General features: G+C 41.1%; 1 protein-coding gene across 3 annotated transcripts in view; it reads left to right on the forward strand.

The window, feature by feature from the left end:
- The window catches only part of TIAM2 (TIAM Rac1 associated GEF 2), a 90,397-nt gene that overhangs the window by 44,613 nt on the left and 24,360 nt on the right, over positions 1-21,424 (forward strand). For 2 of the 3 annotated variants that reach the window (XM_064447077.1, XM_064447075.1), the window contains one exon: positions 14,433-14,536. In XM_064447077.1, coding sequence (XP_064303147.1) covers positions 14,433-14,536 — 104 coding nt within the window. Of the gene's footprint in view, positions 1-12,115; positions 12,181-14,432; positions 14,537-21,424 lie in introns of those variants that run through there. The other variant, XM_064447076.1, reaches the window with a different exon arrangement.

The following is a 21,424-nucleotide window of genomic DNA, read 5'->3' on the forward strand; positions in this document are numbered from 1 at the left end:
TGTGCTGGAGAGGAGCAATGACATTTCAGCTCCTGATCTGCTAAACATTGAGATATTTTTGCAAAATGTTACTGCTTCAGGAGGAGGATCAGTGGTTTGAACCCTCACATGGGAAGTGGCTCTTCTGTTTCCCAAGACATGAGACACTTCTGATTTTTATCTTTGTAAGCACGCACAGAAGCAAAGCACATCAGTCGGCCACAAGTTTAATTTTGATATGACTAAATTATTTTTTAAAATGTGGTCGTAATAATAATTCATTTGGATTCAGTTCCAAGGTACTTTCTGTTTCAAATATGCTTTGCTAGATGGTCTAGATGCCTCTGTAAAGTGTAATTGCATCTCACAGCTTCTCCAGAAAAAATGCTCCATTCAGCTTTGTCAGATACCGCTGAATTGAGGGAGGAAAAGGGAGACAGAGGCTGACTCTGCAGACAGCTGGCTGTATGCATGTCACTGCGCACACCTCTCCAGGTAGCACTCCCTGCATCCTCCTCCAGCCCCAACCCAGCCTGAATATCAGAAGGACCTGTGTGTCCCTCTTAAGAAAAGAGATAAAGTCAGGACATGAACTAAGGTGGTCTGTAGCCTCCAGCTGCTGGGGTCTGTCCCTGGAGCACTGGCTTGGACCTCTCTGCTTGCTGCTCTTTGCCCATAGTTTTAAAAATATTTCGTAAGCATCTTTTAAGGTAATGTTCAAAGCATTTCGTAAACAAAAGTAAAACTAAAACTTAACTGAAAAACATTTCTCAAATAACTTCTACTTTTAGTTCTTTGCAAATCAGGTCCTGTTTGTTTGTCTAGCTGCTGTTTCGACATTTAAATTCTCTTCATCATGCTGTAGGGCATGGCCTTTATTGTGCTGTATTTGTGAGGAATCAAAGAAACTTATTTTTATTCTTTCACAGGAAACTCTTTTGAGCTCAGAAGAGGTGAATATTGCTTCTTAGCTTCCTGAGCACCAAGGACAACCCACAGTCCTGTTAGATGTGGGCCCTGATCTGTGTTAGTAGTGCAGGTCTGCACACATTATTCCCTCTTGCCTGGTGGATCTAATACTAGATATCCGGTGGTTTTGTGTGGTGTGAGGCAACACACTAGAAGAGCAGTGCCTTTTTTTAACATAGACATGTAGTTGTCTCTATGCAGCATGACTGCTTATCTGCCTGAAGATTGATGAGACTGTTGGGTTTTCTCTTTTTACTCATTACCCAATTTACTTCAGCAAGAAGCCACATAGATGTGATAGGATATGCAGTGGCTGTTCGTCAAAGCAATCGCAGAGGTGAGGTGTGTGTTTACAGTAGTCTTGGACAACTGTGGTAGGTTGGTTCCAGCTCCAGCTGTTTGTGTGCCATTAATGCAAGTGTCTTTGTCCTGTGCTCTTGTGAATCACTGGGAAAAGATTAGTCTGGCCTGTGACAATACCTGGGACCGTAGCAGTGTAGAGGTTAATTCAAAGAAAGCACTTGCCTCTTCAGAAGCTGGATCCATAGGAGCACTCGTTGCCCACTGCATGTTTTGCAATACAGAATGTTTCCCAAGAGTAGCGGTTTAATGAGCTCTTGCTGGCACTTGACAAACTGTCCTGTTGGCTTCCTGCTAGATGTGTATGCTGCAAATTAAAAGGTTGTTTATGCTATAAAATGGGACAGCCTTAAATGCTCTTCATTGTGCTTTTCTACTGAAAGAGCGTTCTGTTCTTCTTTGCTAAATGCTGCTATGATTTAATCCCTGTGAAGTCAGTGGGCCAAATTGTTTTTCCCTGGTGTAAACTCCATTAAACCCTGTGGAGCTGCACCTTCTGGCTCAGTGACAGTACGTAGGCATAAATCATGACTTTGCCCATCCTACGGAATTCTGTAGAGTGACAATATGGACAGCAAGGAGATTTTATAATGATTAGAGACTTCCACATATCAGACCAGTGTCTTAGGTATAATTTAAAACACATCAAGCAGCAGACATTGTGTGTTTCACACAGAAGGTAGGTTGAGTAATTATAAAAACTGTCTAAGCTAGCCACAAATTCTTGCCAAACTATTAAGTAACTACTTTTTTTCCCCTCTTTTTCCTTTCTGTTTCATTTTTTTTTTGTGCATATAAATGTGAGATGGAGAAGAAAACGTGCCACTAAGATGGTACACTTGGTACCTGGGCAGGGCCAGCTCCATTTGCTTTCCAGCTTCTGTGTGCAAATGACCTCTGAGCATGGCCAAAGCCATCCCATGTGAGCAATCCTACGCTAGCAGCAGAAACCAGGAGAGGAGCCACCGACAGCACCCCTGCCTGTCCAGCAGCAGCCCCAGCCTGGAAGACCTAATGGCAGCAGTGGGCTGCAGCCTTTGCTGACTCTTGTAGAGGATGGTGGCCACCCAGCATGGGCTCTGCTGTGCCTTCCTCCTCTGTACCACAGCTACACATCTCGGTTTTGAACTGGAATAGAAGGGTGCTGCACTAGCTACAGCTAATGCTGGCCTCCAGTGAGACGCTAAGGCTGCACTTGCTATACACTTAGGGAATGAATGCATTTAGGTAACAATTTGAGAAGCCAGTGTGAAGCGTTAAGCTTAAAACTGGAAAGCCTGAACAGTTGTCTGACTGGCAGATACTTGGACAGAGAAAGTTTAGAAAGTTAAATACCCCTATAAAAGCATACCGTAGCTGTGCAGGCACTAATCAGGCATTGCTACAGGAGTGCAGGCAGCTATTTCCTATTATGTTGCTAATTTGTATCTCCTATTGATTACTGAATTAGCAAATGAGTCAAATTACTTTGCTTCACCATGAACAGTTAACCAACAAAGGAACTCCCAGGGGATCTAAAGGAGTCTGCTCCAGCTTCAGAATGGATGTTTCAGCAGATATTTAGGAAAAAAGAAAAGAAAAGAGAGCACAAAGCAACCTACAGAAAGTCACACTTGCGGAAGTAGGTGGCTGACTGGAGCTAAGCCACTGTTCAGCATGTGGCCCAACATGTCTTAAGCAAGCTGTACGATACAAGAACACTTGCATGAACATACTGGCTTTTTCTAAACACAAAAATGTGGAGTGCTTAAAGAAGCAGCATCCTTTTCCTCACGGAAGAGTGGGGCCAAAGGAGACAGACCTGTGCTGCTTGAGCATTTCAGAGCCTGGCCAGACGTGTGAGTTTCTCTTTGTCTAGGCAGTATCAGCTCTGCAAAAAGAAGCAGCCTGGTTGCATTGTCCTTCAGGAAGCATGTAGAGCACCTTGTGATGTTTCATAGTTTGCTCCATGAAGCCAAAACATATGGTTGAGAGAGTCCATGAAGGGAACCTTCTTGTCTGGCCTGTAATTGCATGTCTTGTTTGGTAACAATTAGTCTTGTCAGTGACAGGCATCTATTAATGCAGTGTTTAGGAACCCTATCTAGGAAGACTTATGATATGACAGCTGTATGCTAATTTTCCTTCCAGATTTAACATCTTGAATGAATTCCTGAATTAAATTTCTAGAAAAAAGAGTCAGTTGTTAAACCCTTGGAGCTAAGCTGAGAATGTACTTTCCAGCCAGTCCCAAAATAGTTACACGATGCCTAGGACAACAACAAGTGATAAAAGCCAAAATATCTTGCAGAGATTAAAAAAAAAAATCAGAATTATTAAAATCCAGTGCATTTTATTTGGGTCTCTCTAAATCTGTTTAGTTTTAGTTTTCTAGAAACTGAATTTATTTGTATTACTAGACTGAAGTCATGTTAATTTAGCAATGAGAATTTGAGCTAGTTGGTGTCTGAAGTTAGGTCAAAGGCTTTCAGAAGAGCTTGAAAATTTCCTGGGCAAAGGGAGGAAGGGTTTTTTGAATTGGCAATAAATTTAGTATTTCACTATCTTTTTAACTGTTGGTTAAAGCAGCATGAAGGCTGTAAACCACTGTACAGTTACTGCCTGCAAATTGTTTTGAATTTATTCCAGCACTGGAGTGTGAATGCTTAAGTAGTAATACTTGCCTGTGAGTACCAGCTGTGGGGAAAGAACTGAACTGGCACTGTGCAATAGTTAAAAACTTACATAAATTCCAGTTAAAATTACTGAATTGAGCTAACATGAACACTCTTGTAATCCTGGAAAACTTAAATACAGATTAAATAAGAATCTGCAGTTAGGGTCCATGGTACCTCAGTTGTTTGCCCGGTTTCACAGAGAAACCCCAATGAAGATGAAAGGTGAATTTGAATTGCTTTGGCTTTCAGCTTGAAGTGGTGGAGGTTATGATGTGTTTCAATGGATATTTCTCATCTGTGGCTACAGCCTACCTGCCTTCTCTTAGATCTGTTATCTTAGTGCAGAAGCTACCTGGAGAATGCTTTTGGTCTAGAAATCAAATGTGGCTGTAAGAACTCCCCATAAATAAGCTCAGTCTGTAGCAGCCATTTTTCATATGTCAAGGCTTGTACTTGTAGGACATAAGAGTACAAAAATTATTTATTTGCTGCTGTGACATGCAGAGGAAACAGATCAACAGCTTGAGGTAAAGTAGGACCTTTCAGTGCACTTTTCCTAGGTGGAAATTAGCTTTCCACGTGTCACTTGAGCTGGACCATTCTCGTGTTATGGGCTCTGAATTTTTTTCAGCTGACTTACCACCAAATTTATAATCATCCTTCTCTGTCTAAAGAGGGTTTAGAGGAAAAAAAATGCTTTTTGTATGAAGGTCTTAAGGAACTCTATGCCTCCAAACACCTCCTGATGTTTTCAGACTTGGGCCTTCATGATGGAAACCCTGGAGCAACTCTTGTGTCCCCTTGTATCACACCTTTACTAAACCTACCTAGCTTTATCCCCACACCTCAGCTTCTATACCCTCCTCACTTTTACTAGCAATTTCTTCAATGAAAATGGTGGTTGTGGGACAGTTAATTAATCTTCCTTGTCTTCTCCTCCCACAACTCTCTTGCTTTTCTCCTCCCTCAACACAGTTAATGTGCTCTTTGAAACCTAGACAGAAATTTAAAGGGCTGCAGAGGTTGCATGGGCTCCCTCCTGGATGCCAGCTGCTGGGTGCCCCTTCTATGCTGATCCCAGGGGATAACATGAGCCAAAGAACTGAAAGGTCTGATCCTCACATAAGCAAGACATACGAGTTTTTCATAACTGAACTGGTGAACCCAGAATGCTTCATATCTCTCTGGTGAAACTTGAATTCCTTCTTTAACAAAGACTGTGAGAATGTCTCTTGAAAGCCATTCAATAAATTCCTTTGGATCAACTGTTACTTTTTGAAAGGTATTTCTTGAAGTCTTTCAGAAAGGAAAAGGATGCAGAAGGAAATGCTTATGTACCTATTTTTTAACTTAATTACAAAAGAGTAAATATACCGTTGAAAACTTGAAATATATTTAGTTATATTGAACCAAAAGAAATAAGCCTATGCGTGCTACCTGCCAGGCTGAACCATTTAACTGAAGCTATGTGTACTAGTCTCCAAGGGAGCATTTTTTAGAGTTCACCACATTGATATTTCTCTTCTCCAGGCGATGCTGGAATGCTTCACCTACCACTCCCTGTTTTTCAGTAAGTCTGAAGGCATTAAGACCACCAAGGCTTTGTACCTTTCTGAGAGTTGGCTCAGACTTTAGTATTATTTGCACCAGGGATTTTGGAAATATTTGTTATCTTCTCGTGGAAGCTTACTTTTCTCTTGATAGTAAGATTGGCTAGAAGAATATGGGAACTGCAAGCTTATCATAATTAACTGATCAGCCTGGAGAATTCACACAACAATATAAAATGCAGCTTTCCATACACCTGGCTTAACTTTATTACCCAAACGTGATATCTCATTTCCATCTAAACCATACAGCCGTGTTATGGAAACACTCTCTAATGGGGAGAAGAAGAATATTGTACATGCTGGAGATTGGCTGTGTTGTGTTTTATTGGCAGTTTCTAGAGCATTTGGGAATTAGTGAAAACATGGAATACATTCTTTCCTAGTGGATAGACTGGACCTCCTACAATTCCTTATAATTACAGATCCTAATTTTTTTCAAGCTAAAATTTTTATGAGTATTCTCAGAAATAGGTTCATGCCCACTTTATTGCTGGTTTGCAACATCTATCAGACATCACTGGACAATACCAGTGTTTAAAAATGCTGTCAATTGCTCTGAACTGAGATCAGGGTATCTGTCTTTTATAGACCAGACCAAGCCCATCATAATTGCTTAAAGCTCTGTGTGTGTGTGTGTGTGTGTGTTTTGCCATATCTGAAGCATCTAACTACTGCAGATTAGAAACTGCAGCAGAGAAGACGGGAAATGAGAGCCCCATTTCCCTCTCAAGTGCCAGAGAACTACAAACGAGAAAAGTCAGTTTGTAGCAGAGTAACCACTGGAGTTAATAACAAACATCTGATCGGGAATCAGCAAATGGCTGGGGTTTGGGGCAGCTGTCAGGGCTTCTTCACCAATGTGCACGCGTGATACAAACGTTCTCTCAGTCAGAAACACTCTCTGCCAGGATCTTTACACACCAGCACTAATGAAACTTAAAGTATTTAGTGTGCTCTACCGAACAGACAGCGGCTTCTGATCATCTATTTGCTTGTGCAGCTGTATTTAGGCATCTGTGTAATATTTGTGCAACGTTGGTGCAGAGGAACCTAGAATGGGAAAGAATTTCCAGACTCAGTGAGTCCAGTCCTCTGCTATTCGAGGCTTTCAACAACCTTATTGGTACATTTATCATATTTCATTTTAAAATAGGATAGACTGTTTGCATTCTTTGCTCCCAGGTACGCCTGTTCCAGAAATTTGTTCATGTGATGTTTGAAAGCCAGTCTTCTAATTGCTGGCATAGACATATTCCTGGCCAATGTTATAACTGACCAGTGTCTGCTGGCCTTGACTATTGCTTAAGTAGCTCTAGCTCACAACTACCTGTCGTTAACCCCTTCTCCCGATTCTCCCTTTAATGTTTCCAACTGATAAACCACAGCTTTATAGAAGGAATTGTTCTTATGGGTCCCTGAAACTTAGTTCCATGCGATTTCATTCTGGGGCTGTGGCTTCATCTTCAAGGTCATCCTGCATCTCCCCTGTGCATCTCCAGTCATGCTCTTAATGCTGTGTATTAACTTTGAATGATTAGAGTATTCAATCAGATTACTTCCTATTGCACTTTTTTTTCTGAGACAAATAATGAAAATATCAAGTATAATTGGTCCCCAAAGCCACCTCGGACAAAATCTACTATTAGCCTCTCCCAGGTCTAGAAGTTCATTCTGACCGATCTATTGTTGTCTTACCTCTAGCCAGTTGTGCCTTGTTTTAATTCCTATCCTTTTCATTTTAGCTAATAATTTCCCTTGGGATGTTATAAAGGGTTTGTTTTGTTTTGTTTTTAAGTAAGTTTCCAGAAGGTTGCATTTATCCTATGTTTTTTGCCTTTAAAAACATCTTTTATCAAAGGCAGATGTCAGGTTCATTTGGCACAGTCTGTTTATGTTATGTTAATGCTTATCCCACATTTTAAATTTTTTCGTTCCTTGAATTGATTGTGAGATCCTTAGGTTACTATGTAGGTGACTGTTGCTGTACGCTTCTACGGGAGAACTTATCTTGGGCCGCATATCTCCGGGACACAGGGCTCTACCCACCCTGGGGACAGTGATGCACAGACATCAATATGATGGATACAAAATGTCCGTTTATTTAGCTGCGTCACACGCTTATATAGCTCTTGCGCTTCCTGTTCCTGCCACTCCTATGGGGAGGAGTCTATCTTTCCGTCGCAGCCCGTGATCTTCCGGTCGCTGATCCCTGTCTATTCCCCTACAGGTGACAGAGCTGTAGTTTCCTACATTAGATTTTCCCAACATTCTCATTCCTTCTTTAAACATAGCTATTGCTTGTTATTCACCAGCCGCACAGCATCATCTGCTTTTTCCTGTCATCAGTTGAGTAATTTATTAAAATTCTTACTCTTGAGGTTCAATTTCATATGCCAGGTTTTAAATGTTGAGAGCTAAGGAAAGTTTAATCCTCTGATGAGTTGTATGAGCGCAACTCGGTTTTGCACCCACCTCGGATACGGTCATTTTCTAGACATTAATTGCTATCCTGCCTCACTCTTCCCTGTTGAGGACAGACAGATTTCAGCCTGAGTCAGTCACATCCTATGGGACTAGCTTTACCATGAACTTTAGAGTCTGAATCTTGTTTGCTGTAGTGAATGTTTGGTGATATGGTAAGTGGATCAAGTGGAGCTGGGGAGTTTACTCGCCTGAATCTAAGGAATCTGAACCTGGAGACTTCATCTCTCTCTCCTACATCATGGATGAATATCCTGGTGTTAAGCTACTTCCTGTTGCTCTGTGGTGTCTTTCAGAGTTTTGGAAAAAATAAAATAGCATAATGTAAAAGGGCATGGTTTCATTCTGATACAAAGCAAACTGTTTTTGCAATCTCAGAAATGTTGCAGAATTGAAACCCAATTTTCCATGTTGGTGTAGTCATTATATTTTTATTGAGTTAAGTACTGCCTGTGCCTGTCAGAGTGCTGCTTTACTTGCTGAGGATAGTTACCAAGTGATGCACAGAACTGCTGCTACTGCTAGATCTGAAAATGATGCCCTGCAGTGGTCTTGGTTTGCCTTGGAGTGAGAGATTGAGTGCATTTAATTTTGTTGTGCTGTCTTCTCGCGTAGAGCTAGAAGGAATTCTTTCTTCAATTTATCGTTGTCAGTAGAGTGGCAGGTGGAAACACACCTTCTTGCTGTAGTTTGAAAAAGGGGGTGGTTACACCACCTACGTAGTGCTTGACATTTGATAACACTTGACATGCTTGTGATGATTATTTGGCATTTTTTGAAATTGGTGAGAAAAATCTAAAACAGAACAAGTTCTGAAGTATTTTGAAAAATAGAATTACAAAAGAAACAGGATCCTCAGTTCCTTCTTTCTCCTCATGGTAATTTTGCCTTTGCAGTGAGCAGCTAAAGTGGTAAAAGCAGTGCTGACTAGAAAGTAATTAAGACTTCTTTGTTAATTAAACAGAAGAAAAGAGATAAGTGACATTTGCCTTTGTTGATGGCTTCTTTATGGTAAATGAATTGCCGGATGGTCGATGTTGATGTTTTCCAGTTGATTTCCTTTGGTTTCTTGGCTGGTATTGTAGCACAGATTACTATTGTCTCACACATCTGCTAGAGGATGTGTTTACATTGTACCTCACTGCTCACAAACATGTGAATAACTTCCATATTGACCACTTGTATGTGTATCACTGCAGCGACGTGGGAAGAGGCATTTCTGTAGGCATACAGAGCCCTGGGATATGCTGTATGTGTTTGTTTTTTTCACTGAATGTCCCATCTGTGTGCTCTGTGCCTACTTTTAATAGAATGATGAGTAGTGAGGAGCATGACTTAGGAAGTATGCTTTCTTTCAGTTTTTAGTGGTTACATTATAATTTCTCTTGAATGACTGAGAGTCACGTATCTGCCTGCCAGCAAGACAAAACACTGCAGGAGTAATGACATTCTTCTTTGGTGATGCTGTTGGTAGCTGAAGGTGCTGAGCATGTTCTTAGCACTTGGTTGTTCATTGCTAGAAACAAAGCAAAAAGTTTAGTATGCATTTCATATGATTTAGTTAAGCTTTTCACATAAGGGCATTTTCCCCCTGTGCTTTTCTGAGTTTTTTAGCATTTATCTGAGGTTGATACTCTTCTTGTTTGCAACAAGCTGATTGTATTGAGTTTGCGTGGCCAGGTTTTGGTAGCAGGGGAGCTACACAGCAGGGTGGCTTCTGTGAGAAGCTGCTAGAAGCTTCCCCTATGTCCAACAGAGCCAGTGCCGGCCAGCTCAAAGACAGACCTGCTGCTGGCCAAGGCTGAGCCCATCAGCGACAGTGGTAGCACCTCGGGGATAACATATTTAAGAAGGGGGGGAAAAAATACCCTGCACAACTGCAGCTAGAGAGAGGAGTGAGAATATGTGAGAGAAACAACTCTGAAGACACCAAGGTCAGTGAAGAAGGAGGGGGAGGATGTGCTCCAGGTGCTGAAGCAGAGATTCCCCTGCAGCCCATGGAGGTTAACGGTAGAGCAGATATCCACCTACAACCTGTGGAGGACCCCACACCACAGCAGATGGATGCCCGAAGGAGGCTGTGACCCCATGAGAAGGGCCCACGCTGGAGCAGGCCCCTGGCAGGACTTGTGGCTCCATGGGAAGGGCCCACACTGGAGCAGTCTGTTTGTGAAGGACTGACCCCCGTGGAAGGGACCCACACTGGTGCAGTTCGTGAAGAACTGCAACCCATGGGAAGGGCCCATGTTGGAGCAGTTCATGGAGGAGTGTCTCCCGTGGGAGGGACCCCGCTGGAGCAGGGGAGGAATGTGAGGAGGAAGGAGCAGCAGAGCCAACGTGTGATGAACTGACCGCAACCCCCATTCCCCGTCCCCCTGCACTGCTGGGTGGGAGGAGGCAGAGAAAGCTGGCAGCGAAGTTGAGCCCAGGAAGAAGGGAGGGGTGGGGGAAAGTGTTTTAAGATTTAGTTTTTATTTCTCATTATCCTACTCTGATTTGATTGGTAACAAATTAAACTAATTTCCCCAAGTTGAGTCTGTTTTGCCTGTGACAGTAATGGGTGAGTGATCTCTCCCTGCCCTTAATTTGACCCACAAGCCTTTCATTATATTTTCTCTCCCCTGTCCAGCTGAGGAGGGGGAGTGATAGAGCAGCTTTGGTGGGCACCTGGCATCCAACCAGGGTCAGGCCACCACACTGACTTTGTATTCTAGTGTCTCCAGACGCTCCTGTTTGAGAGATCACAAGAAGCTATCTGCTTAAGAGGTTCCTGTCCTTCCCACATGGAAGTGATACACATTTCAACTCACCATGCATGAGTGTGTGTGTAAACAGGACAGAGAGGTACGCTGCAGTAGAGGGAAATCACTTTAAAAGGTTTAAACCAAGTTTTGTTTAACCCAATATTATCAGTCCCATTTTTTCTTCCAGACAGGTTTTTCACAAATATGTCAATAGAATAAATCAAATATACTGCTGTAATGGAGCTGCATAGGCAGACTTAGTCACGGGATACTCATCCTTACTATGCCGGAAAACCTCTGAAGCAATGTTTCCAGCAAAGTAGTCCTTGTTTTCTTTAACTAGTCAGTAGTGTAATTGTAGTGAGGTAAGTAACAATAGAGATAGCTTTTTACAAATAATAATATTAATTAAAATAAAATTGCCAGGAAGTGCTGATTTGACCTTGCATTTGGATGATTTTTAGGAATGTATATTTCCTTGCATACTTTTTTGTGCTCATTCCCAGCAAAGATCCAGAATGTTATGTACTGGAGCAATGTTGAACTCGCACAGCTGTACCATTTCTCTTAATTCTGTGCATACTTGCTACAGTTTTATTGCTAATTTTGCCTGAAAGGATAGTGGTTACCCAGACTGTAAGATAGCAGTTTTACATTACTACTTTTGAATGTCCTTGTTAATATGGATCCCATTGTAAAGCTAAATCCAAATTTGAATGTTTAAAGAAAATTATTTTTTTTTAATGGTTTGGCTTGTTACTCCCATTCTATTTAGTACTAGAAGTAGAAAGAATTTCAATATTAAACGTGCTGCTGTGTTTATATCCTTAGGCTTTGCATTTGAAATTACCCTTTCTGTAAGGTAATGCTAATTTTCTTTGCCACTTGATTTGTTTTTTTTTTTTGTTGTTGTTGTTATTGTTGGGTTTTCTTTTCTTTTTTTATTTTTTTTAGCTATGCAGCTGACGTTGATGCTTCCATGCTCTTTGGGAATAGTTTGATGGTTTGTAGGAGCAGATCCAAAGGAAGTCTGCTTCCACAGTAAAAGAAGGAAAGGGAGACAGGATATGGATGCTAAACTGATCAACAAGCCATATGTCCTTCCTTCCTTCCCGCCCCCTGTTAGTTTGGCATACAACGTGCAGTAGGATGTCCTTTTTCACCTTGGATCCTTTCCGTGTAACTTTTTTTAGTTTTTACTATTTAAAATAACAGTAAATATTACTTACCTAACTACCATCAGCAACACATCCTGCCAATAGCAAATGCTGTAAAAATGAGCAAGACTATATAGACCTACCCAACAGTCCCACAGACTACAAAGAAAAAGCAAAGATGAAGGTGAAGGGAGGAAAAGATAGATCATCTGAACAAAGTGATGTAATATTTTGTTTGCCTACTTTGGGTATTGTTTTCCTGATTTCTTCTGTTCATGTTGTCTGCTGATTGTTTTACCGTATTTTCCTCTTCCTACATTTATGCTTTCCCTTCATTGCTTGCATAAGTTACTTTTACTCCCTGTTTTGTAAAGAACAAACATGTTTAATGGTCACTTTGTAAACTGGGGAAAGGACATAGGATTTTTTCTCATTAGGTAGCTACCTGAGATCAAATTCTAGATCCTTCATGCCACTGAAACATCTATCTCAGGTGCAGGTTGTTTGGCAGTTTGGGGAGGTGCATTAAAACCCAGAAGGCAAGCAAAAAGAGCACAACTGGGAAACAATGGGAAATAAAATCACTGGGATTTTCTCACCCCCAAGCAAATGTTATTTAAAAGTCAGTTGGGGTTGGCTTACTTTTTCCATACCCAGGAGTTGACAGTGGTGGAAATCAACAGGTGTTCATGTGTACACGTACACAGAAGACAGACTCAAAATTGCTTTAAAAGTCCAGAGGGCAGGAGGAAGTTATTCAGGCTTGGTGGAGGATGAGGGGTAAAAACATAATAAAATTAATAGACAAGGCAGACTCCGTGTTAAGTTCTTAAAGAAGATGGGTGGCTGTTTGCTGGAGTTTTGTAAAATATGTTTTTTCTGCAAAGATGGTAACTCTTGGGGTATCACCTGTTATGTAGGCTTTGAGATATCAGGAGCCACACCTTAATTCAGGAGGAAAAGGTAAAAAAGCCTGAGAGGAGAGAAGCGATGGGACCTTGGTTCTGCAAGAACAGGAGGTGACAGAGTAGTCAAGTCTTTGGCTTCTGGGTGGAAAGTGTCAGCCTTGATACTAAGCTTGGCATAGGCACCTTAATAGCATATGGAAAATAAAGTAACAAGATTACATTGTACTGAGTTATTTGCATCTTTCTCTCTGGCTTTCCTGTGGAGTCTGTCTGCCATGTTTTGTCTTCCCAGGAAGTCTCCTCATGGGCTATAACGTGCTCTTTTGGGCCTAAAATTCCCATTTCCCACCCTGCTTCAGTCCATGTTTGTCAGCCTTTGCTGAGAGGAGCCTGGTCCGGCTCTGCAGGGACAGGACAACAACAACACCCAGGCAGAGAGCTGCTGTTGTCCTTCACAATTTCATTATTGCTAGCTCTGATGATTTTACTGCAAGATGAGTGATACTTGTTTTAATTACCACCTTAGTTGCTGGAGTCAGTGATTATATGAGAATCTCAGCTTTCACTTAAAAATAAATCTCCAGCATTTGTAGGTGTTGAGAAAGTTTGAAAATGTGGTAATGTGGTGTGAATTATACCCTAGAGGCTTAAATGCTGGGAAACAAAGCAGCAAATTAAAAAAAAACAACCACCTTCATTTTATTATTATTTCATCATCTGAGGTTGCTAAAAATCCTCTTTTTTTGTGTGTGTTTGCTTTATGATTTTCAGCAGCTCGAATTGATAATACTACAGATCAAAAATCTCTTCTTCGCTTCTAAGAGCTGTAATTAGAATTTCCATGTAAACATCTCTGCAGATTTTAAGCAGCCAATTGAGGAAATGTAAAGAGAAAAAACATCATTTCTGTATGAATGTTCAGCATTGTTGGATAGATCTTGAGTTTACACATACATGTTATTGAAAGCTAAAATCTGTCAATAAGTAGAGCAGGGCAGCACTGGGTTTTGCCAGCTGCTATGCACATGGACTCCAAACTTGGTAAAGTTGGTAAACTATTAGTAGAAGAAGGGATTTTGTCCATATTATGAGCTGTGGTGTTTGTTCCAAGGCAAAATTATCTTTTCTTCTTAAATCTTTAGGGGATTTAGGAATGAGTCGTGTCGAACAACAGCGTGCTCATCCAAGGCGAACTACTGAGTGCGTTTAATTATCCTCACTGGTTGTCTCAGCAGAGCGTGCTGATTATAGATAATGCTACCTTCAAAAGCAGGCTGTTAGCAAGAGCATTAGATGTATTTTGGTAGATCAAATATGCGTGTTGCTTCAGACAGTCTTAGATGTTCAGCTGCTGTTTTGAAAGCAGAGTTTCCATGCGTAGTTGTGCCTTGCTTTGACTTCTTGTGTTATTCTCTTGGGGGTGGGGAGGTTTGCAAATTTTGTATTACTTTCTCCCCCTATAGTAATTCTGCTAGACACCAAAAGTATTTGCAGATAAAAGCAAATACTTTTCCTGTTCCTGTCCTATAACCGTCTAATTTATTTATTTGTTTTCTTTCAAATGTAGATTTTAGTAATGTGCCTGATGTCACATCCAGCTTGAAAAGGAGCAGTACTGATGGCACCCTGGACCAAGTGCCACGCACGGAGAAGGCTGATCCACCTTTCAGGGTAAGAACATGCTTGACATAAGAATCCTTATGAACAAAGAGACAGCCTTGTAATGTTAACACTCTGCATTTTACTGGAAAGAATTTAATGTATGACACTAATTTGGAAAAAGTTTTATGCCTATTAGCTGTATTTTGTGTTTTATTGTCTTGAGGTCACCATGGTCAGCATCTACAGCACAACTGCTGCATCTCCAAAAGCAGTGTGATGGGGGCAAATGGCAAACAGGTGGAGACTTGTCAAATTCGTATTTCTTTGTTTGTTCTGCAGAGAACAGTAAAGCTGCTACAGCTTTCTAACTGATTCAGTTTGGAACATGTTTTCTTTTTGTTGATACTTGTAGGGCTTGATAAGATTGCAGTGACTGTAGCAACACTCGCTTAACATCAATAGTTTTAGACTGGACTGCAGACTTGGAGAGGTGCAGTGTTTGAAAGCCAATGCCTCCCACTCTCTAATTTGGAGAATCTTTTATGTGTCTGCTGTTACTGTTTGACTTCAGCTGGAGTAATGGATGCTCAGACCTACTGTCACTCAGGACTTCGGAGGCTGAGGCAGGGTCCCTCAGAAGTGGTCTTTGAAAAGCAATGTTTCATCCATTTAGCTCTGAGTCAGTCAGATTGCAGCTTGGGTCCAACCCAAGTTCATATTGTTTTAAACCCCCCAAATTCTAGCAAGGGTAGTGTTTTCATGTTGGTGGCTGTGATTTTATTAGGCATTGCCATTCTGACTACAGAAATGTTTTTGTTACTTCTGTTGATGAGTTCGTCATATCTCCAAGCAGATTTGTGATAACCCTTGCATTACACTCTTGCATAACAGAAGTGAAGTTAGAGGTTTTGTGGTTCTGGAATACATTACTGTCTTGTACTAGGCTGTATGAGAAATTGGTAGACTTAAGGGAGAGCGTGAAAACTCAGAAGACCAGAACAAGGAAGATATATTGTACCTCTAGCCATACCCACCAAGAGGAGCTGATCCTCCCTTACTTTTGGAATTACTTTGTAATCTACTTCATCCTAATATAGGTGACTTCAAGCAGTTTCCCTAGAGAGTGAGGAGAAGCCCAGCGATTCTGGGTCTTTATCCCATCTCCTGTTGCACTGCGGTTTCCCGCAGACATAATCTATATCCTGTGTAACACATTACTTATGGTCCCAAAAAGTCTTTGCAACCAGACAAGAATAAACTGGATTTTTGTCCCCTAGGACACATTGTTCCTGTGGAAAGGGCAATGTGGATTTCTCTATTGTCCTATTTTAAGGCTTCTGCAGTGTTTTAGGGGCAGGGATCTTTGTGGGAGCACAGCAAGGTGACCCCAAGGCTTAGGATGCCTCAGTGGCTGGCTGCACCACCAGGCTGGTGCTTGACCAGGTTCCCCAGGGAGCCTCGGGGTGCCCTGCTCCCCTGGGGTACGTGCTGCCCCCCATGCACTGTGTAGACATACATGACTGAGGTCCCCTCCCTCTAGACAGGAGGAGATTCTGGGGCATCAGCTTTGCTTTAGCGGAAAAACAAAGCCAGCCCTGATCAACTGTGTCAAATGCACCAGATGACAGAAAATTAGGGAGAGTTCAGGAGGATTTAAATACACAAATAACAATTAGTGTACGCTATTTGTTGCTCTGAATGCACTGAATTTGCTCCAGTGCTCTAAATTATGTGCCGCAATTAAAGCTCAAAAAAGAGGGGAAAACAGACGGGTCTGCTCCCTGCCCTCTCTCCAGCCTCAAATCTGTCATGTCTAGCAGTATTAATGGCGTGAGCACATTTTTCTGAAATAACTGCCCATGCCATATTGCAGTTCACTCCTTGGGTTGGCATGCACATCTGCTAGTGTTGTTTTAAAAATTTTCTGAAGCTGTCCTAGTTTTGTAGGTACAAGGGGGGGGAAATGGCTTGGCAATCAGAGGCAGTCTGACTTGAGCTGCAGCTGTAAATGAGGCTGTGACAGCTCTACAATTTCTGCGAATGGTTTGTAATTGATTGCTGTCTTTCTGTTGGAGGGTGCCTATTACTGTCAGAGCTTTTTGTCTGACCCTTTTGATTTCTCCGATAGATGTAGAATTAAGAAAATGCAAACCTCTCAGTAAATTTAGGCAGTGTATATTGTATGTGCTTTTGTGATTGGGTATAAAAGGAATTAAAACTATTTCTGTTTTTATAGCTGTGATTTGGGACTACTCACCAGATGAACAATAGTTATTGCTAGTAAAAGCTAGTTTGATGGAATTGTGCAGCCTCAAAAAGCATAGCATCTGGGTTTGAGTTTGAGTATTTTTTTCTCCTTTTCCTTCTGTCTCCTGCATGTTCTAACTTGACCCATGCCTGTGGGAGAGCAGTAGTGCAAACACCTCAGCATTAGGGGCTGTCACAGAAGCATGGGGGAGAGGAGATCTGTAAGCACAGCTCTGTGGAGAAGACGTTGGTGGCGCTAAGAGGTTCTGAGCACAGCCTGGAATAACAGGCAGTTTGGGAATATTTCAGGGGAGAGACAGCTAGAGATGCTCCCTTCTCAGCTGACAGCAACTGTAGATGTAATTACTTGGCTCTGAGGGAGCAGAGTCCTTTGAAGTTTGGTTGATTTTTGTCCCATAACATGTAAGTAAATAAAAAACAGTCTTAAAGCTTTGGATTTAATGGCTGCATGTCTGATTTCTAGATTTTGAGTTTCTTGTTTGGAGCATTTTTGTTTGTTTGTTTTTCACTATTATTTTCTTCATCTCGTACCAAGCTAAGGTGAAGCGTCATCTTAACTCAAAGTACAGTGAGGCATTTCAGAAGTGGCTTGTAATCTCAAAGGAATAAGTCTTTTGTTGCATGTGTACTACATTCAAACATGCGTTCATTCATTAATTCATTCATTTACTTTTTGTAGTCAGAGAAATGAATGAATTTAGAATAGTGGTATGTTTGTCTTTCATCTGAGAGCTAACAAATGAATTAGAAGGGCAACAGAGGATTGTTTCATGCCAGAAGTGGAAGCTGTTCCTTAAATTATAAAATATTATTAAAAACACATGGACATCAAGAACCATCCATTCCAGGTTCTCATTAGTTCTGTCAGCTCTGTATGCTCTGGGATGCCCCATTTATACCTTTAACTTTATTTTCTATTTTATTTATCAAGAATAGATGTTATACTTCTAACACATTCTGCCACAGTACATTTTCAAACTGTGTTAAAGTACTGTTTATGTGGCAGTGGCATGTCGTCCTTGCAGTTGTTGGTTCTGGAGTATGTAGGTGTACTGTTGACAGAAGAATAGAGGACCTCAGAAAATCTGGGGATTGAGTATGCCTGTCAGTACAATTAGGTTTAGTTGTGTTTAATCATTTGAGAACTAATTGTCTGTGCTCCTGGTGCTCAGTTAAATCCTGGTATGTAAACAGTTGTCAAGAATCAGGCTTTCCATACATCAAAGTAGCACAAAGCCGAATAAATAAAAAAATGCAACTTTTCCTTTAGCTACTCGTGATTTCTAATTGCAGACTGTATTGGTTAGAAATGTTTTCTCTACCCCATGGTTTCTTTTAAGATGAAGTTTAGTAGTCTTTTACTAACCTGCTTATCTTTACTTTGTATTTTCAATATATTAAAGATATCCTTTTATGAAAGACGAACATAGCTAAAAGGTGGTATTTTACCATATAAGTAGCTACTATTCTGAGGCCTCTTCTGAGACTGCTGTGATCTGACTTTCCAGTTGCTCTGAATCTTTTGAGTATCATCAGAGATAAGCATTTCTGAAATCATATTAAATTTTAACAGTCGGAAAGAAGGAACCTCATATAAATGCATGCGTGAGAGGGGGAAGATGTATTTTCACTTTCAATAATTCACAGATCATAAGCAAAAAAACCCCTTAAACTCTGCAAATATTTCACATAACTTCATTATATTTTCAGCTGTATCTTAAGAGTTCTTTAAGAAACTTAAGAGACCCAGTAAAAATAGCTGGTGTGATGCTTTGTAATCATGGTAAAAATAGTCAATGAATGCAGAATGGTTTTATGCTGGCATCTTCAAAAATTAACATTGCAGATGCAGGAACGGAAGCTACTGTGATGAGAAACTTTGAATGTTAAGAAGAATTTGCTTTCTAAAGAATGGCCAACTGGTTTGATTTTGTAATGCTTTTGAAGTGGTGCTATATTTCTTTCAAACAATGAAGTAAAATTGATTCTGGGAATAAGTTGGATATAGAGACTTACAGAATTTGCCTTTGCTTTGCTGTTGACTCTTAAAATAGTCAGAATGGGTTATTGATCATACATCAGTACGTGTACATCAGGACAAGTCTATCCCCATCACCTCTTAATAAAAAAAATAAATAAAAAATACTACACACTGCAGAGGGAGAAAACTAATTTTTCTTGGGAATACCATTCTTAATGCAATGAAGAGAAATTAGGGTTAAAAATCCCTGAGCACCTTTCCCTAGCATGGGCTGCTTTAGATCAGCCTAGCTTACTCCTCCTCCGCTCCTGTTTGACAGCTATGTTCACTTTCCGTCCGTCTGGTGAGGAAATGAACTCATGACAAGCCTGGTCAGCGCCTTTGGCAAACACAAATCTGCATCTCCTGCAGGATGGAGCATTTTCATCAAATGCTTTCAGCTTTTCATAGGGATGAGGTAGAGGTCGGTATAATGGTCCTACTTGAAATGTCCATATTTATAGGTATAGAAGCACACCCAACAGCCTTCTACTGGCGCTGTCAGTAAATGTAATCCTATATATTCAGTTGTGGTGGTTCATTTATTTATTTTGATCTGATGATGATTCACTCTCAGAGATGAGATAGGGTTCATCAGTCTGAATGTGTGTGTATAAGCAGTGGATGATTGTCTTTTAGTGGCCGTATGTCAAGAAATGTTTATTCTTCCCCACCAAAGTTAAACAGTTTCCTAGTATGATTTTTTATTGAGAAAGTTGAAGATTTACCAAAATATACTGAATTAGAAGGAAGATTTACAATAATATGGTGCATATAACACAAAAACCTACAAGTACAAATTGTATTTTCATGTAAGTTCAGGATGGTGTGGCAGTGTATCCACGTACGTTCACATGCATCTGGTAGATTTCAGAGCCAAATTTCTTTCCATTTGGTGTAAGTGGCATCCTTTGTTGCTAGTCAGCTAGTGAACCCTACCCCCAAAACATCCCCAAAGAAACATCAACATTGAAGTAAAACTGTGGGGTATCTAAAAAAAAAAGTACGCGTGGAGTAATTTTGTTAAGCAAAGATTGTAAAAATAAAAAATCTTGGAAGGCAAATATTATTATTAATCAAATAAACACCAGTTGTTGAGCTACATTGAAAGAAAGCCAAGCAGAAATGACCAGAAGCTCAACAGGGGTCCCTCTGGGAGAAGTTAAATAAGAGGAAGAAGAAACTAGTGGTATGCCCATATGGCCCTAAACCTATTTCTTGCATGGAGGCAATTCCAGTTAAATGATGTTCATGGTGATAGTATCTCATTAGCTCTATTTTGCATTGCCCAGGCAGTTCCCACTTGCACAGCATGTCATTAATTGCAGGAGAGCTGCCTGCCTGAAGCTTTACTCAGCATCCATAGGACATTAAGGATCTTTATTTTAATCATGAGAACTTCTTCTTTAGCAGTTGCTGAGATCCAAAAGCTTGGGCAGTAGTCTGCCATTAACATCCTTTTCTTGTGTTCTTCATAGGAAAGGGATGAACAACGTAACACTCTCAAAATCATGTATACTCCTCTGCAGTCCAAGTGCCATTTCCTTCCAGATGTGAGATGCATTTAGGGAGGCTAAGAGCTAACATGGGAAAGTAGTATGTTCCTCAGCAGTGGTTTTCCTTGATTCAGTTGTGCCTGGAGGGGACAGTTCTGCATCGGCAGCGCAAGAGAAGCCTGTGGGGAGCTCTGCTAATTACTGTGCTTCCCTTGCAGACAGCCCAGCCTGTGGTGACCCCAACCAGAGTTGCTGGCTCCAGCAGCGTGGAGCCGCATCCAGACCCCTGCTGTCATCATGTGCCTTTTGAGAAGGCTATCAGTGATAAAAGTGAAACTGTAGCCTGTTAGAAGTCTGTAAGAGTTTTGCTAATTAATCGAGGTTTCCGTATTTTATTCCGTCTGTCAGAGAAGGCAGCAAAACTGATGGTCTAGGTTACAGAAGAATTGCTGTAAACCTACCAGTTAGTGCTTGCTGCTGCCCCCAGTCCTGGATTTCACTTTATTGTGTTGATCCTGCAGTTCTTTAAATGCAGCACAGCCACCCTATGGATGGGCCAAAATTCAAATACAACAGTTGTCTGTCTTGGCTAACATAGAGAGGAGCCTAGAAACCATAAAGCTTAAAGTATGAAAGGTGTTATATCTAGAGTGAACCTGCAGCCAGACATGAGGTCAAGCTCTGGATGGAGACCTGTGTGAATCGTTACTGGTGGGGAGTCGCAAGAATGGCAAGAAAGAAAAGCAAAGGGAGACTCTGCAGTTCTTGCATGCAGAACTGCAAACTTGTGTTGCTCTGTTTTCTGCTATTACATTGGGTCGCTGGGGTTTGGGGGATAGGTGGTATTTGTTGTCTTTCCTCTGACTGAAGGAAACATCCTCTCAAAATTACTGTGACAGTTGTCAGTGTTAAATGTGCAGATGGTTTTGATCAGGAGAAGAAACTGTGTTGTGTTAATGCTTGCAAATGAAAGAAGCCGATGGAAGATGACTTAAAATACAGCCTTTCCGTGTAGTCTTCTGGGAAAAAAATCCACGAGGCTTACCTGCAGGTGAAAAGTGAAGCGTGTAACTACAGTTCTGGTTCATTGCAACAGGATATGGCTAGCAGCGTCTCTGGAGACACTTGTGACTTCACTGATGAAGGGCAGGAAGCTGCCTTAGAGTCCACCAC

Source organism: Phalacrocorax carbo, chromosome 3 (assembly GCF_963921805.1).
Source record: "Phalacrocorax carbo chromosome 3, bPhaCar2.1, whole genome shotgun sequence".
NCBI classification, from domain to species: domain Eukaryota; kingdom Metazoa; phylum Chordata; class Aves; order Suliformes; family Phalacrocoracidae; genus Phalacrocorax; species Phalacrocorax carbo.